Genomic DNA, 20,640 nt, shown 5'->3' with positions numbered 1-20,640 from the left:
AAGGGTAATTTTTTTCCCCAAATTCGGTGATATAGTCACAGAATTCCCCAAAATGCACGATAGCCAGAAGCTGTCAATTCTGCTGGGGGAAGAAAAACACACAGTCAGACTGGCTGGTCAATACGTGAAGACCTGTCATAGCATGAGAGACAAACCGTGAACAAGTCACACTAGAAAGGGAAAAGAGAGAGGGAGGGAGGAAGAGGGATTCTGTTTAATATAGAGGGAGGGAGGGGTATCTCTCTTGAAAAGAGGGAGGGGGACTCCTTACCCTAAGACAACTTATATCTCCCTCCCTCCCCCCGGACAAGGGATATCTCCCTCCCTCCCTATGACAAATCATAATCATAAATATATTAGTATATACATACAAATGGGATTGTTTGTCCTTATGTATTTTAGTTGGTTATGCCATGTATGTGGTTTGGCAACACAATTCTTTCTATTTCAATAATGCCAACTTAAAGCCAATTATATATATATATATATATATATATATATATATATATATATATATATATATTATATAGATATATATATATATATCTATATATATATAGATATAGATAGATCTATATATATATATATAGAGAGAGAGAAACAGTACTTTATTATCCATTTGTTCCACTGATACACAAAATAACTGATGGTTAAATTTTAATTAGCTGTCTGCGTTATTTGGTCAAATTTAAAAGGAAATAGAGACAGCAGTGCCATGATTAAAATGCAATCACAGAATACATTGCTTGTTATTTTTATAGCCTTTGATATGGTTTTATTCGTCTCAGACAATTTGCCTTTGCACTTGCTTCAAAATAGGGCATTTGATTAAAGGAAACATACTTTTTATGTCCTTTAATCATAGCAAATTTTCTGCAGGTATTAAAACATGTTTTTACTTTGCTCGGTGATTCATAACAAGCACAGTGTTTTTGCAGGATTGCAATAACTGTGGGGTATGTGGAGGATGATTGCATGTTGTAACTCATTGCTTGAATAATGTCAATTTAAGTTTAATTGAAAACAATGCAAAACAACAATGTTGTTGAAAATAACAATAAATCGCTGTATAATAAATGATACTATAATTTATATAGACAACAGTTTTTATATACATGGGCTCTGACTTTATTGGTCTAAATCAGCAGCAGTTTTTACATTGACCACCATTGAAATCTTTAGAACAGAGAACAGAAAGGTAAAGCATAGAAGAATCCATGTTTTAAAAAAGATAATGTTTGTAGTTATCACTGAACATTTGGCTTGAGAGCTTATGGAGAATAAAATGAGGCATTGTATTACACCTCTATGTTATATAGTTTACGTTGATGTTGATTTGATACAGCCATTTCTTTATATCATATCACTTTATTTGCATGTTTCAAATTGTCCCGTTTATTTTAGCATGACCTGTCTCAGTAATGAAGGACCGTTCTCTCATTCTCAATTACTGCTCACTGTCCTTTCTCTAAGAAATTATACCTTGCTGCAAATACTCCACTAAACATGGCATGGAACAAGCTAGAGAACTATATTCTATACATGATGACAGAAGCTCATATAAAAAAAAAAAGAAATGTAAATGTTTGCCCGAAAAGATTAAATTACAGTAAAAAAAATTAGAGCGCTGATTAAAACCGTGGATGTCATTTGTAATAAATGTGTCAAAGCACTACTGTCTCATTTATCATAGTACCGCTAAGGTCGATTAGCTGACACGTCATTAAATTACACTGCACTTTAAACATTCTTCTTCCTGCAGCAGTCAGTACATTCAAGCCACCGACAACAATAATCTAAATTTGATGTTAAGCTCCTTTTCCGTCTCTTGCAATGTCTTAGTAATCAGTGCATATTAAATTATTTGGAGAGATGACGAGAACACCAATTTAAATTCACCATATGAATAACTCGCAAGATATTTAAAGTATTTTTTCTAAGACAACATACTTCATTATCTACCTCTAATACAGTCAATGCCTTGGATTCACTGTCCTTCCATTTACATCATTAGTTATCTGGACCACTCATCACTTATCCCAGGTGTTCTTTGCGCATTTGACACAGCTATCAACAGTTTTGTTGCCATTTTACAATCTGGTATTGTCGCCTCTTGTGGCTGACTGCTCGTCCACAGTAATATTCTGTGCTGGTTTGTAGCAGAGAATGCTATTGTCAGTGAAGCGGGATCAAATTTCAGATGCCAGGGCAAATTTACCATTTTGAAGTTGGGCGCTTCTGGTTTGCTTCGGATCGAAACGCAGAAATCGCAAAATCTCTGAAAAAAAACAACTCCCCTCTTACTGTACTGTAACAGGCTTCTGACACCAAATGCCCAACTGGCATATACTAGTGCAATGAAAGCTTCTAATTCCTCCAAGGTCATTGACCAGGAATCATCTTGTAGTTGCCGGTGGGCTTCTGCTTCAGTGCAACGTTGTATATGGTGAAGCTCATGCATGTCAATCAATAGGCGAAAAGCACTGAATGCGCTCTCATCAATTTTGTGTTTTGCATATGCTCTGGGCCCTGGAACAAAATATTATGTTCACCTCTTCTACCTGCAGCTTCAACACCAGGATCTATAGTGTTCCAAACAGTGCCATCATTACCAGCCTCTTGAGTGCCATGTGGTGCTGGTGCTACCACTGGAGAAGCAGCTGTCTTAGGTGGATTAGTGGTTGGTTCAGGTGCAGGGGCTGATGCAGATGAAGTGGCTGGCATCCTTGCAGGGGCTGCCACAGGAGAAATTCTTCTCCCATGGGATCTCCTGCTCCCTCTTCGCGCACTCGGTCCTGGCACTTCTCTGACATCCTCCTCACTGTCACTGTTGCTGGAAGATTCATCTTTGCAAACCCAGTCTGCTTCAGAGCCAGATTCATCATTGTCTGTCTCTGCTGCATCAGAATCGTTGTTTGGTAAACTCTGCAGTAATTCCAAACACTGCTTTGCTGTCATGCATATTCCGTGATCCATTTTCAGTGTGTATTGAGGTAATAAAAAATGTCTTAGAAAAACGAATGACTTATATATTAACCAGAGTGCATCTAAAACATAGAGGAGAAAAGTAGTTGCTCACACAGGTGACAGATTACACCGTGTAACAAATTACTATTTTTTCTGTTCCTGGGTAGTAAGTGTTATTTCCTAATTGCTTATGCCTCAAAAGTATAGAAAATGGCTATTATTCCCCACAAACTTTGCTTTTGTGACCAGGACAGTGATATTTCAAAATATCACTATTTCCAATGAGAAAACGGGCGCTTTTGTGTCTTTTCGTTCACATGAAGTCAGAAAAAAACAACATATGAATCCAAATTAACATGTATTTGTACTAAAGTATTACAAAAATGACTACAAAAGATTTAGAAGTAAGTAGTTTTACAGTTACAGTATAATCGTAACTCTCGAAAAACTACTCACTTCTAAATCTTTTGTAGTCATTTTTGTATTACTTTAGTATAAATACATGTTAATTTGGATTCATATGTTGTTTTTTTCTGACTTTATGTGAACAAAAAGACACACATTTGCCCGTTTTCCCATTGGAAATAGTGATATTTTGAAATATCACTGTCCTGGTCACAAAAGCAAAGTTTGTGGGGAATAATAGCCATTTTCTATACTTTTGAGGCATAAGCAATTAGGAAATAACACTTACTACCCAGGAACAAAAATTGTGTTACATAGTGTTATCACACAGATAGACAGCCAGGCGCCATGAGATGTCAAGGCTGATTGATGGGTTATCAGGAGGCTCATTGAAACAATAGAAATGTCAGATGACCACTCACTTGAGGAATGCAGACTGATATAATCAAACTTCAATGCATGGCAGCAAATCCCGACTGAGAAATACAAATAATACTACAATACATTTCATTGTTATAATGTTTTATATGTAGCAATCAAATTGACCGCTTCTGGACGGAATAGGTATGACAGTATTTTATTTCCCTAATTTTTACAGCTACGCGATTCTTTCTTTGTCAGGGTAATTAGTACATATATTTAGGAAAAGTCAGGAAAGCACAGCTCTGTATCTTAAACACATGCACCACAATTTAAATTTAAATAAAAAAAATGTGTGACAGCCTTGGTAGTTGTAGTGTTAAAGCTCAGACAGAGAGGGGTGCATAGGATAGGCTGCCAAGCCACACTGTTATTAATGTTTAGTGGGATTCTTTAGGGACCAAATCAGCTACTAAGCATTGGATGAGCATTAACCCTTTGCAGTCCATTTATTCAGCACTTGTCAGGCACGTCAGGTCCAATTTATTTTCACACGTGCTGTTTATTTTACACACGCCATTTAAAATATTTATTAAAAGGCACTTCAGCTCCTATCGGTTTCACTTGGCCAATGAAAGGTTTTCTCTGCTTTTTCTGGAGAAAAAACAACTGGGGGGAGACCTGTGCTTTACATCTTTTTAATGATGTCAGACAGGGTCTGACATCGGACTTGAAAGGGAATACTGTAACGTCGGACCTAGTCCGACATAGGACCACTCTAGTTTTTATGTCAATATTCGTTATTAATCTGAAAAAAATATTCTTGTTGGGGATCATCCTTAAAACCTAGTGTATCTGAATTCATTTTAGCCACCTTTTGATTCCTTTAATCTTATAACATGGAATAATATACAGTTTAAGTATAGTATATGGGTAGTTACATTGTTCCTACATTTAGTATACATTTAACATTGATATACTGCTTTTTAAATAGTGACTGCAAAAATGTAACAGAAACATTAAGGTATATACAGTAGCTAGGTAGGAAATGACAGGTCGACATGATTGAATTACTTTATGTCCTTAATGGCATGAAATATTTAAGGGTAGAGGGGAGGAAATTAAAACAAATATTCCCAGACAGCATTGTACTGTATTTTCAGTGCTACATATTGTAAAGTCATTGCTTGAGTAACCTCCGCATACATATGTGTACGTACTACCCCAACTACATTTACTGACCATAGTTATATTTAGGTTGTTATATTAAATCCCAATCCATCTCCAACATCATAATATCTTTGCCACAGTTCCATAATCTTATACGCTTTGGGCCCATTGTCAGTGGAAAATATAGGATAATCATAACGTGTGTTAAGATATAACATATAATATTCAACCTGCTCTTCAGGGCTTTTTCCTGAATAAGGAATAAGGATTCTTGATGTGAATCCTTATGACTCAAAATGGTTTTCCCAGAAGGGTTATGAGAGTCTCTTTAGTGGTTAACATCGGATGTACAATTACAGTGAGCTCTATTTTTAATCTTAGTGACATCAGCTCTTTTTCAAGTCAAAACAGTTAACCTGTGGCAGCATCCAGGTGCTGCCTGTTCCTCTGAGTTCTTGGATGCTGGCATTCAGGACTCAGATCACTCATCCACCAGTGAAGGATCATGACCTGGGCTTAAGTGTCAGCTTGAATTTCTGTGCTTCCCATGTTTGTACAACCTTCACCATCGAGGCAAACCCACTTTTCTGGACAAGATCTGGAGACTCTCCGCATAATTTTCAAAATTTAACACACAATCAATAGTGCAGGAAAGCAAATGTAGCATTTTAACATTCTGATCAACCATGTAAGTCAAATCATGCTGAAAATCCTCACGAGAAGAATACAAACTAAGCATAGAGCAAGCTGGATTCCTTAATGAAGGGGAACAAGAGACCAGATCTTTGTCCTGAAAAAAATCATACAGAAATGTATCTACCTGTGCTTCATAGACTACGCAAAAGCCTTCAACTGTGTCAGCCATAACATTTTGTGGAAGTCAATGCAGAGAATGGCTTTCCAAAGACAGTCATCAACCTCATCAAGTCACTGTATGACAATCAGAAATTCGCAGTCGTGACAGAAAGTGGATCAATGGAATGGTTCCCAGTAGAAAGAGGACAGGGATATGTCATGTCTCTGATGCTGTCCAAAAATGCGGATGAAATCATCTGGAATGCACTATCAGGACAAGATGATGAGGGGGAAGAGAGAAGGAGAGAAAGAATAAGGATCGACAGGTGGATGCTTAACAAGCCGAGGTGACTGATGACACCACCTTCTTAGATTGAAGCAGAGAGGGGCTATTAAAGAGCTAAAAGATGTGAAAATTAAGAGTGAGCAGAAAGGTCTATTTCTGGACATCAAGAAAACCAAGATACTAGTGGAAGACAGAGAGATGACGGACAAGATTTTGTATTAGACGGAGACAGAATTAAAACGGGTTGGAAACTTCACTTAACTCTGATGTGGCATATATATGGCAAAGGTGGAAGCTCGAAAGAGGTCAGGCGCAGACCAACAATTGCAAACACCGCCGTTGCTAGAATGAAGCCAGTCTCGTCTGATCGTCACATCGATAAACAAATAAAGCTGAAACTGTTGACAACTAACTTCTTCTCGATAGCAACCTACGGCTGCAAAACTTAGGCACTAACCAACGGAGACAAAAATCGGATCCAGGCAATTGAGACGCAGTGCTACAGGCGCATCCTGAGAATACCATGGACGATCAAGCAAACAAACCAGTTGTTCCTGGAGAAACTCCACTTGGAAGACTCCTGAGAGACATGGAAAGCTAAGTTACTTCAGACATCTGAAGTGGCACGAAACCTTGGAATGAACAATCCTGGAAGGTGACGTAAAAGGAAAAAGAAAAAACGGGACGCCCAAGAACGTGAGGGGTAGACGGAATCCAGAAGCTTCTGGGGATGGATCTCAAGGAGCCAAGCCTGTGGGCAAGAAATAGAATAGAATGGAGAGAGCAGACAGCTCGTGAGGGCGGCAATGTCCAATATGCAGCACATTGATTGAAAGTGTGTGAAATGATTTCTGTTGTACAATAAGATTCAACCTAAACATGACTTATTAACTTGTTCATTTAGGAAGAATTATCCTATATGATCAGACACAGCTAGATGTTTTGTTTTTTACCTTGATAAACATCCACATAATGCTTGCTGTGATGATGTTCTAACACATTTAAAAAGCAGTTGAGACATTACAGTGTTTTTCAAAGACACCTGCATGATTTTATATTCGTTACAGAAGGAAAAGACAAACAAGTTAAGCCACTGAAAAGAAAGATAAACAAGCTTGTTTAATTAATTAATAGCACCTTGTTTTAACAGTTAGAAAAAAAGTATGTTTTCATCAAATGACAAGAAAACCCATTCTCATAACCTCTATCATAGCTCCGTGTTTTCTAAGTGATTTAATCTCCTGCATTATAATAAAATGATCAGAGGAACCAGAGTTGTGCTCTGTGGGTATGCCTAGAAAAGAAGAGACTTAAACCCAATATCAGTGTAATTGTTATGCAGTGTGCAGTTTAAATGCAATACAACTTTGAATTAACTGTCATATGGCTCATTCCCATCTCTTCAAAAAAAAAACAAAAAAAAACAATTAGGTGTTATCACAAAACAACCCTGAAATCATCTGAATGCAATTGTAGATCTGAATTAGCATGCACTTGTTTATTGAATTGAAAGTTATATTTTAAAATACTGCCTGTTCCCATTTTCTTTTGTAGCAAAATACTACAGGTAGCATACTGAGGACCTTGTATGTATTTATTTTTTTTGTTGTTGCCCAAAACTTGCAGTTGACTTAAACAATTCTAACCAGAGGTACTTTATATACACCGCTAGTGAGTATACTGTAAAGAAGAAGATATAGAAGACCACCTGAGGAGTGTGGAGTGGCAAGAGGCATAGATTATATTTATTACAATGACGGAATGTATTGTGTTGAACTCATTTTCCAAATTAATTTTACATTCTTTAGTAGTGTTTTTATGCACATGCATTCATTAGCAACAAATAAACCCAAAACTACTGCAGTGCAAAAGCGCTTTTTCAAACACCCAAGTCTTCAGCCTAGGTTTAAACTGTATAAGCTGAATGCAACTAAGCAGCACATACCACTTCCTGGATGCATTACATATTAAAGCTCTATAAGATCACAACACTCCCGAAGCTTGGGAAAGCAGGTAAACAGAAATCAAATCACCAGGATAATAAGGGCCAGGCATCCAATAAAGCACAAAATCAATGCTGTGCTCAACAGGGAGCCAGTAATATATTTACTTAAGTGCGGGTTATGTTCTGATGGAAATGAGATCAATGGCCAGAATTTCTCAGATGATAAACAGCAGACCTTACAGTAAACATCAAATAAGAACTCCTAAAATGACTATTTATTTATTTATTTATTTATTTATTTATTATCTTAAGAAGATTGAAGTTGGTGGCTCTAAAAGTGGACATTCTAGTTAAATGCAAGACGTCCCAGAAGTGCTTCAAACAAGCTGAATTAGAGATTAGTAGAGATAGATAGAATTATGACAGAACTATCAAAACCTAATGTAATGTCTCTGAGCATGTTTCTCAGAGGAAACTTAATTACATGCTTGGTGGATTGCGTGTCAATGTGGATGTCACCCACAGTGATTCCATCTCCATACAATTATTTCAGGTGTGGAGACTGTAGCATTATAACATATATTTTATGAGTTAAATAAAATCTCATCAGGTCGTGTAGAATGAAATACGTATATACAAGCCTGTTGTTATCTCTACCCTCACTGAGCTTACAGCAGTATGTCTTTGAAATACATATGCATCAATAAAGGTTGTACAGCTATATATTTACAAATTCATTTATTGAACTTATAAGATATAGTTATGAATATAGTTAAGAATATTTAACTCCTTCACATTTAATAGACAGCTATATTCATTACATTTAATTGAATTACTGGTAGTTAGTGGTACGGCTCATATGACTTACATAACATATGCCTTACATTAATTATTTTATTGAACTTATATATTAAATCACAGAAACATCATAATTTATAACATATTTAAATGCACACTAATTGCAAACTGCATTAGTCTACCTGTAATTTTAAGCTACTTGAAAACTGAACAGAAATCGTTATGCACACACCTTACATATTGTTAATACTGTGCTCCTTTTTGCACAGCGTAGTCCTTTAGTATATTATCTTAGCTTAACGGTTTAGTTGTCACTGCTGATTTCTACAGATTCAGGTTACTGATGCTTCATTTTTTTTTTTTTAATCTTCTATGTCAAATACAGGCCTATATTGCTTTAATTGCAAGTCTATAGAATGAAAGATGTTAAATGTCTATATAAACAACATAGAAATACTGTATTTAATTAATATTTTGTACTGTATTTTGTAACACACTACTAATAATGTATTAATTGGTAATATGTACCAAAGTATGAAGTACAAAGGTAAGACGTATGCTCTGTGGTTGCAAGTACATTACATTTTGCCAGGGAATATTCAGTTTTTGCAAAATCGTCAATAACGTTTCCTTGTTTTACTGTTGTTGATCCAGTGGGTTTTGACTTGCTTCGTTAAATAAAATGCCCTTTTCTCCAGAAGAGCAGAGAAATCACCAATGTTCTGGCATACAAGTTCAGGTGTTACATATGGTAAATTTCTGTACATTATAGAATTCTGTACCCTTGAATCCTACCCCACACAGCTGCATTTTGTCAGAGATCGCTGGACGTAAACACTTTGATGTTTACAGTACTTAGGCCTACATGTAAAAAATGAAAATGCGTTTTAAAAGAATAATTATGTTAGGTTACTTTAGTCAAGGGTATCTAGACAATCAGTGGTGTTATGTGCTGTTTTATTTTGCCACAAAATGAATTTTGTCTTGTTTACAATATTTGTTGCAATCTGCAGCAGAACTAAATAGTAGTGCTTGAGAAATACTGAGCATCCAGCGATCTTTGAAAAACTGTATCTGCACAGACAGGGAATCATGTGGGCATGCAGAATTCTATGCAGTACAGGAATCTGAGTAACACCTGTCAGAGCAATTTGATTTTGAGAAACATGCCTCGGTTTGAATGCCAGTGAGTTTTTTTTCCAGTTTAGGCGTAAATCTGTACATATGTAAAAAAAAAAACAAAAAAAAAAAACATAACCGTTTTGGCCCCCCCTTGAGTTCAGGCCCTAGGCACATGCCCAGTTTGCCTATGCTTTAATCCGGCTCTGGCTGCGAGTACTGTCAACAACAGTAAAAGCTGGTTGGATATGAGTTTAAAGTTATAAGACAAGTAACAGATGGAAATGTGTTCTGAAACAAAAAGATAGTAAGATCACTTTTAGATGGGGATTTGTTATTGCCTTACCTAGAAATGTATTTGCCATTTGTATTTAACAAAAACATGAGCGTAGATATTAAAACTAAACTGATTTGAACTTGGCTCTCGCCAAGATAAGCACCGACTAAGACATAGCTTTACAGTAAACTAATGTGATCCATCTGCATTTCCATCCATTTGCGTTTCTTTCCATATGATGATGTAGATATCCTTCTGTCTGGTGCTGATGACATTAGTGTAATGTTGGCTCCAGGGATCAGCTTATTTTGCCAAATCTCCAAAGTAGGCTTTCACTAAGTTTGTTATTGTCATTGGTACACTGAAAACATCAAATGCTGTCCAAAATAGATCATGTGCCATTGAACCATATGCATAACCAAATCCAGGAATGTCACATGGAGCTCCTTTCTCTCCTTTTTAGCTGATTGAATTTGTTGCCAGATCACACTGATGTGTTCTAAGCATCCTGGGAAATCTGGAATGCCCGTTTTTTGTACTGATGTGTCAATGAAGCAGTTCTTTAACAGGTAGATTGACAATCTCTGACCAATAATGCTGAAAAAAATCATGCCTGCTACGTTTAATAGGGAAATAGGGTGAAACTGACTGATGCTTGTAGAATCTTTTTCTTTTGGCATAGACTCCACCTGATTGGCGCCATGCTCTTAGTACAGCCTGTTTTTCCCATGCCACTTTCATCAGTTTCCACAGGATTTGTGAGAACTCCATAAGCACTCTTGTATACTCTGTACAGAATGCCCTGGAGATGATGGCACCCTTGCTTTTTTCACAGCTTGCTCTGCTTCTTTCCACTTAGCTGCACAGTCCTCCATTTGGTATTCTGGTGGATTGACAGGTGGGATGTCTGAAGAATTGACATAGACTCCTGCCTTTTTGAATCTGTATGTGTTTCCTCCAAATATCTCTCCAGCTGCAACTTAGATGATTTTAGGGTGTGCCATTTTTCTCACTGGTGAATAACTTCTTTACAAATTTGAATGGATCTTTATAAAAGTTAGTTCTCGCATGTGCCTTCTTTTTGTAGCATTTCCGTAGGCGCTCAACCCTGCACAATGTTGCAAGCTTATCTTTTATGACCCTTTGTAACAGATTGAGTCCCTCCTACTAACTTTGTTTTGCTCTTCTCCATTGCTTACTCAGCTGTCTCCTTTCTCTAAGCGTTCAATCTCCTGCTGCCTTCTAGGCTTTCCAGGAATAGTTTGTACTTTTTCCTTCCTTTTTTCAACTCCAAACCTCTCGCTTACATATGCGTAGATGATGTCCCCAAATCTATCCAGCTTCTTTTCAAGTATTAACCAAGCATAAATAACAGATACAGACATTTCAAATTAATGACAAACAAAAAAAAAAGAATTAAAGAAATTCTTCTGCTGAAATCCTGCACTGTTTCTGTGTAAATTAAATTGTGGTCACAATCAGCTGTCCGATGCTGGTTTATAGTTTATGCATTTTCTAAATGCTTAATAATACAGTACTAAACTAAACTGACACATTTTACATTTATAGGAGACTGTCTTCCAGTTAATTGCTTTGCTTGTGAGCTAATTTTGCACTGCTCCACTTTTTGAGCTATTTACTATGTTTTTTTTAACTTCCGAATCATCCCATTATATCAGTGCTGAGGTTCAATTTTCAATCCATACTCTATCTCTATTTATATAACTATCTGAAAATACAAATAAGAAGAAGAAGAAGAAGAAGAAGAAGAAGAAGAAGAAGAAGAAGAAGAAGAAGAAGAAGAAGAAGAAGAATATTTTACTGGGATTAACTAATTTTAGTCACAATATGCCAAAACAAATAGATTTGTGTCAATTTTATCATTCACAAAAATAAAGTTATTTACCCAATGCTTAAGCTTTCTACATACTGTATAGAATAACTCATGTTCTCTTTTTATTTCCATTAGTATTCCTGTACTGTTAAAGGTCACTGTCTTGAATTATCTTTCAATAATGCAGCTGAATGTCAGCTCTTGTTATAAATTCTATTAGCGACTTGCGTGCTGTGTCTCTGCTGAACATGCCTGCCATCATTACCCTGCACATGTCCTCCCTGTAGCCTCAGCTGGCTGCAATGCTTCAATCTTCCTCTATGGATATTTTACACATGCATGCAAAAACAGCTGCAAACTATTCAGGGTGCTTTATTAGATCAGGTATGTAACACACAGTTGCCGATAAGGTTAGGTTATTGGTTTTTGTAGGTTGTCTGGTTTTAGTCTTTTCGGATCACATTTTACAAAAGTAACTGTATGATTATGTTAACAGATGCCTGCTGATCTATATTCACTTGGTGCAATAGTGTCATCATTGTGATGTAAACTATATCTGTGCAAGCCAGAACACAAAGAGACATCAGTAGATGCAGGGTAATTAAGTCAGAATGCAAAAGGTCGATTTTGCCTCATATTTTCTCACGGTAAGAATATTTCAAACAAACACCTTTGCAAAATGACATTTTCCTTTCAGATAACAGCAACTGTTAATAAACTTTTTAATCAAAGTTCAAAATAGGGAGAAAAAACAAGTGTTTAGGTTAAACACGTTGATGAAATCACATCTTCATTATATTTCATAAGAGTGCATTTATTGATTTTTCAAATCCATGTTGATACACAAGGTAATGCCGGCCATTGCTGAGTTTGAAATGCTAACAAGGGAATCTGTGTCTAGATGTCTGGCATTTTCACTGACTTTTTCCAGGGAACCAATACAATGCAAAATACTTTTGCCTATATTGCAATTTGTATTACAAAAGGCCCTGCATTAGTATAGATTTTCAGATATAAATAATACATAAACAAACACTTGAAAATAAATGTGTGATTTTACTTGGTTATACTAGGTATACCACAAAACTTATATCCAAACTGGCAAATTGCAAGGAAGTCGACCCAACTGAGCTTGAAAAGTAGGTAACTCTGAATGTTCGCATAGCCAATACTGAGACATAAAGACTGCACTATAGCGTATTTTAGCCTAGATATACATGTGCTTGCACAGCAAGTGTGAGCCGCAATATTGCCAACACAAGTTTCAAAATGTGCAATACAACCACGGCACTCACATACAAAGGGCCCTCATAATCGTATATTGTAAACATTTGTGAAAATGTGTAAAAAAAACAAACCAAAAAAACCCAACAATTTATCAGATAATAACTAAATGCAATTAGATAATGTGAATACATCTTTTAAGACAGGCAGATAACAATAGGTTTGAATAATACCTCCCCTCCCAGTTAAAGACACATGAACTAGCAACCATGCATATACAAGGATAAACAAATACCTGCTCGATATGGACATTTTTGGGACAAAGAAGTGTTCTCCAACCAGGTAGGCAGCTGCTGTTCCTCCTCCAAAGTAGTTCTTCCTCATCATACTAGAACTATCGTTGCGTACCAGCAATGCCCCTAAACCTGTAGGGAAGCCAAAGATTTTGTAAAAGGAAATGGGCACAAAGTCTGCAGGGTAGGCTTGCAGATCTAGCGGGGAGCATCCCACAAAGCAGGCAGCGTCCAGAAGCACGAACCACCTGCCTGGAATTCCACGTGAGGGGTACAGCTTCTGGGTTTGGATTTGGTGTATCCACCTCAGTGGGTATTTCGTCCCTGAGAAGTTGCTCTGTGCAGGATATGAGAACAGATGAGGTGTCTCTTCAAATGATAGTCCACTATTGCTTTCGGTGCTTTGTGTTGAGACAGACAACTCATTTGGTTTAACGGCAATGGTTGTTACTCCAAACTGAGATGTAACCCCTCTGATGCCCACAATAGAGGTGTGGCTGTCTGTCAGGTAACAAAAACAGCTCCCAGGCTCTTCCAGGGTTGCAGGCCTCCAAGGAAAGCTTTCGGCTACAATTTTGATAGCTGCAGTGCATCCGGAGGTGAAAATGACTGTGTATTCTTCAGGGCTAACATTAAAGTGCTGTAATATCCTGCCGGGAAAAAAAAACAAAACAAACAAAAAAACATGTTCTTAATATTTATGGAACCCTTTACTGTTTCCATCTTTCTCATGCATCGGTGATGATGCCACTGTTTTCACCTGAAGAATAATAACACCATGAAATAACTCATTTTAACTTACAACAAGCTTAAAATAAGTTCAGTAAATACAATACGTCAGCACACTGAATCACAAATATTTACAAGACTGTCCTGTGTGAGCTGCATAAAGAACAATGTCTTATTCAACATCCAGGCAACACAACCAACACTGTATCATTTGTTTTAAAAATTAACTTTACATACAGATAACTTGTAATGGGCTAGTGGTTTGAAGTTATGTTAGGAACAGGTTGCAGATTATAATTTATTTTTTACTCTAACCTTATTCCTGTCACTCATTCGGTTGGTTTCTTAAGTACCTGGCTTTCCAATGTGCAATACAGATCAGCAAACAGACTGGTCCCTCCATTTTTTATTAGTTAGAAACCATGTTGTAAGGACTTGTAATTTGTTGATTCAGTGACATTCCTTTGTCAACAATGAGTTCAAATTAATTTTACATTAGGTTATAAAGAGTAAGTAGCGGGGTTCTGAAAATATAACATAACACGTCCCCATGTGTTGCCACAACTGTTTAAATAACGTACCTGTCCACTACGGCCCTGTCCACATTACATAACCAATCTTGAGAACCATACTCAAAAATGTTTTAATTAATTCAGCTCAAAGAGTCCACACTAAAGTGCCGTTTCATGTTTAGTCGGGCTTAATGCGTAGAAACACTTTTAAAACAGTTCAGTTACAGTTCCGGGCAATGCAATGGACTGTGGTGCTTAATATGACATTATCCCATCATGCACTGGATTTTATGTTTACAACCTGGCAAATATGTAGCCTGTGCTCACAGAAGTCAACGCTTCCTCGCATTAACGCTACGGCTTGAACTCTGAAGTTCTCTTTCACCCATTTCATTGCTCCAGATATCATTGTGCCTTGATTTCAGCATTTGATCACATCGCTCATGATCTACCATTTTACAACAAGCCTCAGAAATTGTTTACGGTACAGCAGTATTGATAGTCATTCTCAACCCCTTCAGACGCCTGTTCAGAGTACTGTATTTGTAATGTCCACGCGTCAAAACATATCAGAAAGCATTTGGGGATATTGGAGGAGGCACAAAAAGTACTTTGGTATTACAGCGTCCACACGTCTGACAAACCACACAGCTAATTTAGAACAGGACTCGAGACTACCCCCTGAGGTGGCCTGAGTCCAGTTCTCGAGTACGGTATTGTACGCTCTGAGAGTAGATGCTAATCGTACTTGGCACTTTCAAACCGATTTAAAGGCAACTAATACGGTTTAAAGGCATACTGTGGACAGGGCTTAAATCACTACAGCAGATATTTTGAAAAGAGCTTTGAAACAGACTTTAAAGTTTTAAGTGCAAAAATTTATCAGGATGTTAACAGTGAAAAGAAAAATTACAGGTGCGTTATTTAAACAGATGTAGCAACACATGGGGACGTGTAACGCTGTATTTTTTGGAACCACGCTACTACTTACTCATTAAGTACAGATGCAATTCTTGTTTGAATGGAGTAGTTAAGCTATATATATATATTTTTTGCTAGTCTTCACACACCATAAATCACAGAACATGTTTTGTATTTCATTGGTATTTTAATAAAGTATAAACATTCATTCATTTTAGTGCCAAGCACATTAAATCAATAAGGTTACAAGAGCTACAGATATATTAAGTGGCTCCATCAATATAACAGATTTATCAAGTACAAAGCTGCACCTAATCATACACAGCTCATAAAAGGATTTCCCATTTTTTTCATATTCTCTTTGAAGCAATTCATTTATTCAGCGAGTACTGTAAGCAGAAGCAATCTTTACAAAGGGCAGTACTACAGTAACAAGACTTGGATGACTGATCTCAAAGCACACAATGTGGCTATGCGATCAACACTGCACAAAAATCAGGTAAACATGTCGAGAACCGCACTTACCTGATTGTATAAAATTGTAAGATGGGAACTGGAATGCATGTGATCATTAATGTGACATGTTTTGGGTATTATGTCTTTCAACACAAAGGAACACAAGGACATCTCTGTTAAATGATTAAACTGTTGCCTTAAGCAGAAAGCAAAGTTACAGAAATGATATGCAGGCCCACAAGTGGGCCCCAGCTGTGCTGTGTGAAGTTTGTCTTGGAGTTTTTTGTAAAGCTATTTCTGAATTAGTTTATCATCTTGTCTGTTTATGCTGGAATATTTTATTTGCATACCTGGCTGCGTTTTTTCATCAGCATTCAATAACATGTTTTCCCATGGTACGGTTTTGTGCTGTGGGTTGCCTGGACATATTGGAATGTTTTGAATAATAAAATAACCTTGCTGGTTATCTCTCTAGTGTTGCCTGGAGAGAAGTATTATCATTCTCTATCAGCACCCTGCACAGTACCCACTGTTCTTCTCTTTCAATAAAATACACTAAACCTACAGAATCAGGCATCTGCAACTGTAGCTTGCACATTTGTTTCCAAACCAGGAATACGATGCTACAATATTATACTTGGCAGTGACAGTACACTGTTAATTGCACAGTTATATAGAGGTACTAATTTTCCACGATCGTGGAATAGAGGACGGAATCACAAATTTAGGCATTTGGAACAAAAATGAGGCATTTTGGGAATGGCAATTCCAGTTGTCATCATTTTTTTTTTTTTTTGCATTAGACGCAGCCACATGTGACTTCACTCACACGTCTCTGCTGAAAGTCAAGATGGTGTAAGTGCAGCACCAGCGAAGAAAAAAAGCAATGTTTCAACAAAAAACAGAGCTAAAACATTTTCTGATTATCTACATGAGGATGGTGGGATACTATTCTGCAGATTTTGCTGTGATTCGATTGATTCAACTCCTGGTCCACTCTCTCATTTTCACCCGGCTTGACCATTGTAACCCCCTCCTCCTTGGTCTGCCCTCCTACGCCTTTATACCACATCAACAAATTCAAAGTGCTGCTGCCCGTATTATATTTAACCTCCCCCACTCCTTACACAATTCCCCTCTCTTCCTCCAGCTACACTGGCTCTCTGTTTTCCATCGTTGCCTGTTCAAATTCCTTACACTAGTACATAAATCTCTGCATTGCCTTACCCCACCTTATCTGGCTGCACTTATTTCCTATTTTATCCCTCCTCGTACCTTACGCTCCCAATCACTACTGTCCCTCTCTGTCCCACCCTCACCCTGTGCTCAATCCCATTTTCATCCTCTTCTTGCCCTTGCTTTCATATAGCTATTAATCTCGTCACCCTACCCCAATATTCTTACCCTCTTTCTTCACCCATTTTTTCAGTTTGTACAAAATTCTTAAAACTTGTAAAGCTTGGTTAAAGGTGCTATAATAAATGCTACATAAATAAATAAATAAATGTATGTGTCAATACCATTAAAATATCATTTTGCCAGTAGTAAACACGCAGAGAACAAAAAAGCAAGAAAGACAGCAACAAAAAATGGCAAAGTACTGCATTCTTCTATGCTGAAAAACTGCGCTCAAGGTGGGGCTTTCCCAAATTAAGTAATCTAAATTAACTGCGTGTTTCATTATTGTTTAACTTATTTCTTTCCATTCTACCTGAATTTAATAAAGTTATAATTAGCAATGATAAACCATGACCATTTCTTAATTAAATTTTATATTATCTGATGATGATGAAACAAGCTCAAAGCTATTTCCTAGCTATACATTCCTTAAAGGAAATTAATCGCTTTACTGTGTAAAAGATGTAGTCACTACACTACACACTGGTTGTTTCATAAGACATTCTGTCTGGAGACAGTTTGTTAAATTTTGCAAATAACAAGGCAGAGTTAGCAAAGAAACAATTGTGAGGATTCATTATGCATTTACATTAAAAGGGGCGCTACTTAAATTACAAATCGGGTGACACAGAGCAGGGAACCTTTTTTTTTTTTTTACCCAAGTGTTTCTAATTTTATCCTCATGGTTATAATGCCTGTAAAATGTTAAACTTCATTTGTGGAGCACTGTACATAGGATCTCACATGACACTGATCAAGTGTTAGTAAACTCTTCATATTTTGTTATTGTTATGCCAGCAATAAGCTAAACAGGTATTCTCAAAACACCTTTATCTCACAACAGCGCTGTACATTTGTTTTCTGAATTTTGTAATGTACTGTAATTAAGTATTCCTATTTGAATGCCGGCAATGAGTCCACTGATGTTTATAAACATTATGACATGTAAGTGTCTTCAGGTGCTTTACTTACTAGTACAGTAGTGAGAGTTTGATTGAAAATCTTGGCTTTAATGAAGAAAAAGAAATATAATTGTCACCATTATATTTATGTTAAATGCCATGTTTAATTACACCGTGTAACAATTTTTTTTTTTGTTCCTGGGTAGTAAGTGTTATTTCCTAATTGCTTATGCCTCAAAAGTATAGAAAATGGCTATTATTCCCAACAAACCTTGCTTTTGTGACCAGGACATGATATTTCAAAATATCACTATTTTCAATGGGAAAACGGGCAAATGTGTGTCTTTTCATTCACATAAAATCAGAAAAAAACAACATATGAATTCAAATTAACATGTATTTATACTAAAGTAATACACAAATGACTACAAAAGATTTAAAGTGAGTAGTTTTTCGAGATTAAACATAGACTAAATACAGTATAATCATAAATCTCGAAAAACTACTTACTTCTAAATCTTTTGTAGTCATTTTTGTATTACTTTAGATTTTGACATGACAGCTAGTTAGCAGAAAATCTAAAGTAGCTAACCATATTGAACCTTTATTATTATTATGTAACAATTTTTTATTTATTTTTTGTTCCTGGGTAGTAAGTGTTATTTCCTAATTGCTTATGCCTCAAAAGCATAGAAAATGGCTATTATTCTCCACAAACTTTGCTTTTGTGACCAGGACAGTGATATTTCAAAATATCACTATTTCCAATGGGAAAACGGGCAAATGTGTGTCTTTTCGTTCACATAAAGTCAGAAAAAAACAACATATGAATCCAAATTAACATGTATTTATACTAAAGTAATACAAAAATGACTACAAAAGATTTAGAAGTGAGTAGTTTTTTGAGATTTACGATTATACTGTAAATTGAACTGTAAACACAATTTGGATTCATATGTTGTTTTTTTCTGACTTTATGTGAACGAAAAGACACACATTTGCCCGTTTTCCCATTGGAAATAGTGATATTTTCAAATATCACTGTCCTGGTCACAAAAGCAAAGTCTGTGGGGAATAATAGCCATTTTCTATATTTTTGAGGCATAAGCAATTAGGAAATAACATTTACTACCCAGGAACAAAAATTGTGTTACATAATGTTATCAATAAATTGATCAAAAGTGGGACAAAAAGAATTGGTCATTTTTGAGAAAAAGGAATTTGCTATTCCCCAGAATGGAAAATCATCAGCTCTAATATGATTGACACTTATTCTATCAATGTTAACATCTGTTAACTAAACAACAAAGTAAGTACTGTATGTCTTCATTATGCAACAAAACCATGACATAATTACATTAAATGTGTACTATCACATGCTTGCTGTCAATATCAACCACTCATCTGCAGAGAGGAAACTTAGCTTTAAATTTAAGGTAAAACATCTCAAGAGCATATACTTAGTAAATACAAATGCTATTGTAATGCCTTTTTCAAAACTGACACAATTTGTATTTTGGAATAGTCTGACAAGGCATGCAATAATCGTGATTCCATTGTCCAGGGATACCTGCTAAAACCTCACAAACTTCCAACTTGCAGAGTATGTATGCATAATGTTCATCAAGACTCAAATCTGAGATAAATAATGCTGTCTATTCAATTGATCTAAACAGTGGCGAGTTTAAGTACTGCCACCTTTTCAATATTAAAAATAGGATTCACCCACACAGTTAAAAGATTTTCACAAGGTCCCCTGCTTGTAAAGAGTGTACCCGAATAACACTTCGGTATTTTTACAGATTTAAAATGCTGATTTTGCAAAAAGCCTTGGCCATCAGAAAAGTAACCTGTGACTGGCCAATCATTCCTGCTATAATGGTTTCTTTACCATGCCAAACATGTCCCTGTTATCAGTACATCACTAGTTTAATTTTTTAAACCTTTTTATGACTTTTTAAATCATTCTGAGTGGGTCTATTGCATTTACTCAAATACAGTTTTTTTGTGGTTCTGACCAGGATCTGTTCAGCTCTAGTTGCCTATACAGTATATATGTGTAATATAGGCTAGGTTATCAAAAGTGTCTTTATATTCGTAAGCACCAGCACCGTCTGATTCACAGCAATATATTGCCAGAAAAGCAAAAAGGAGAATTGACCTAGAGTAGCATATCACTAGATGGAGCTGGCTCTTAGTTGTAAACCATATTGTCTCTTGGAATATACATCCACATCCATCACACTGTG

General features: G+C 36.4%; 1 protein-coding gene across 2 annotated transcripts in view; it reads right to left on the bottom strand.

Moving 5' to 3' along the window:
- The window catches only part of mocos (molybdenum cofactor sulfurase), a 109,354-nt gene that overhangs the window by 66,943 nt on the left and 21,771 nt on the right, over nt 1-20,640 (bottom strand). For both annotated transcript variants that reach the window (XM_041244951.1, XM_041244952.1), the window contains exon 4: nt 13,476-14,123. In XM_041244951.1, coding sequence (XP_041100885.1) covers nt 13,476-14,123 — 648 coding nt within the window. The remainder of the gene's footprint in view (nt 1-13,475; nt 14,124-20,640) is intronic.

This window comes from Polyodon spathula, chromosome 3, assembly GCF_017654505.1.
Source record: "Polyodon spathula isolate WHYD16114869_AA chromosome 3, ASM1765450v1, whole genome shotgun sequence".
In the NCBI taxonomy this organism is placed as follows: Eukaryota; Metazoa; Chordata; class Actinopteri; order Acipenseriformes; family Polyodontidae; genus Polyodon; species Polyodon spathula.
The sequence above is the reverse complement of the archived record's forward strand: the minus strand, read 5'-3'. Positions and strand labels throughout refer to the sequence as shown.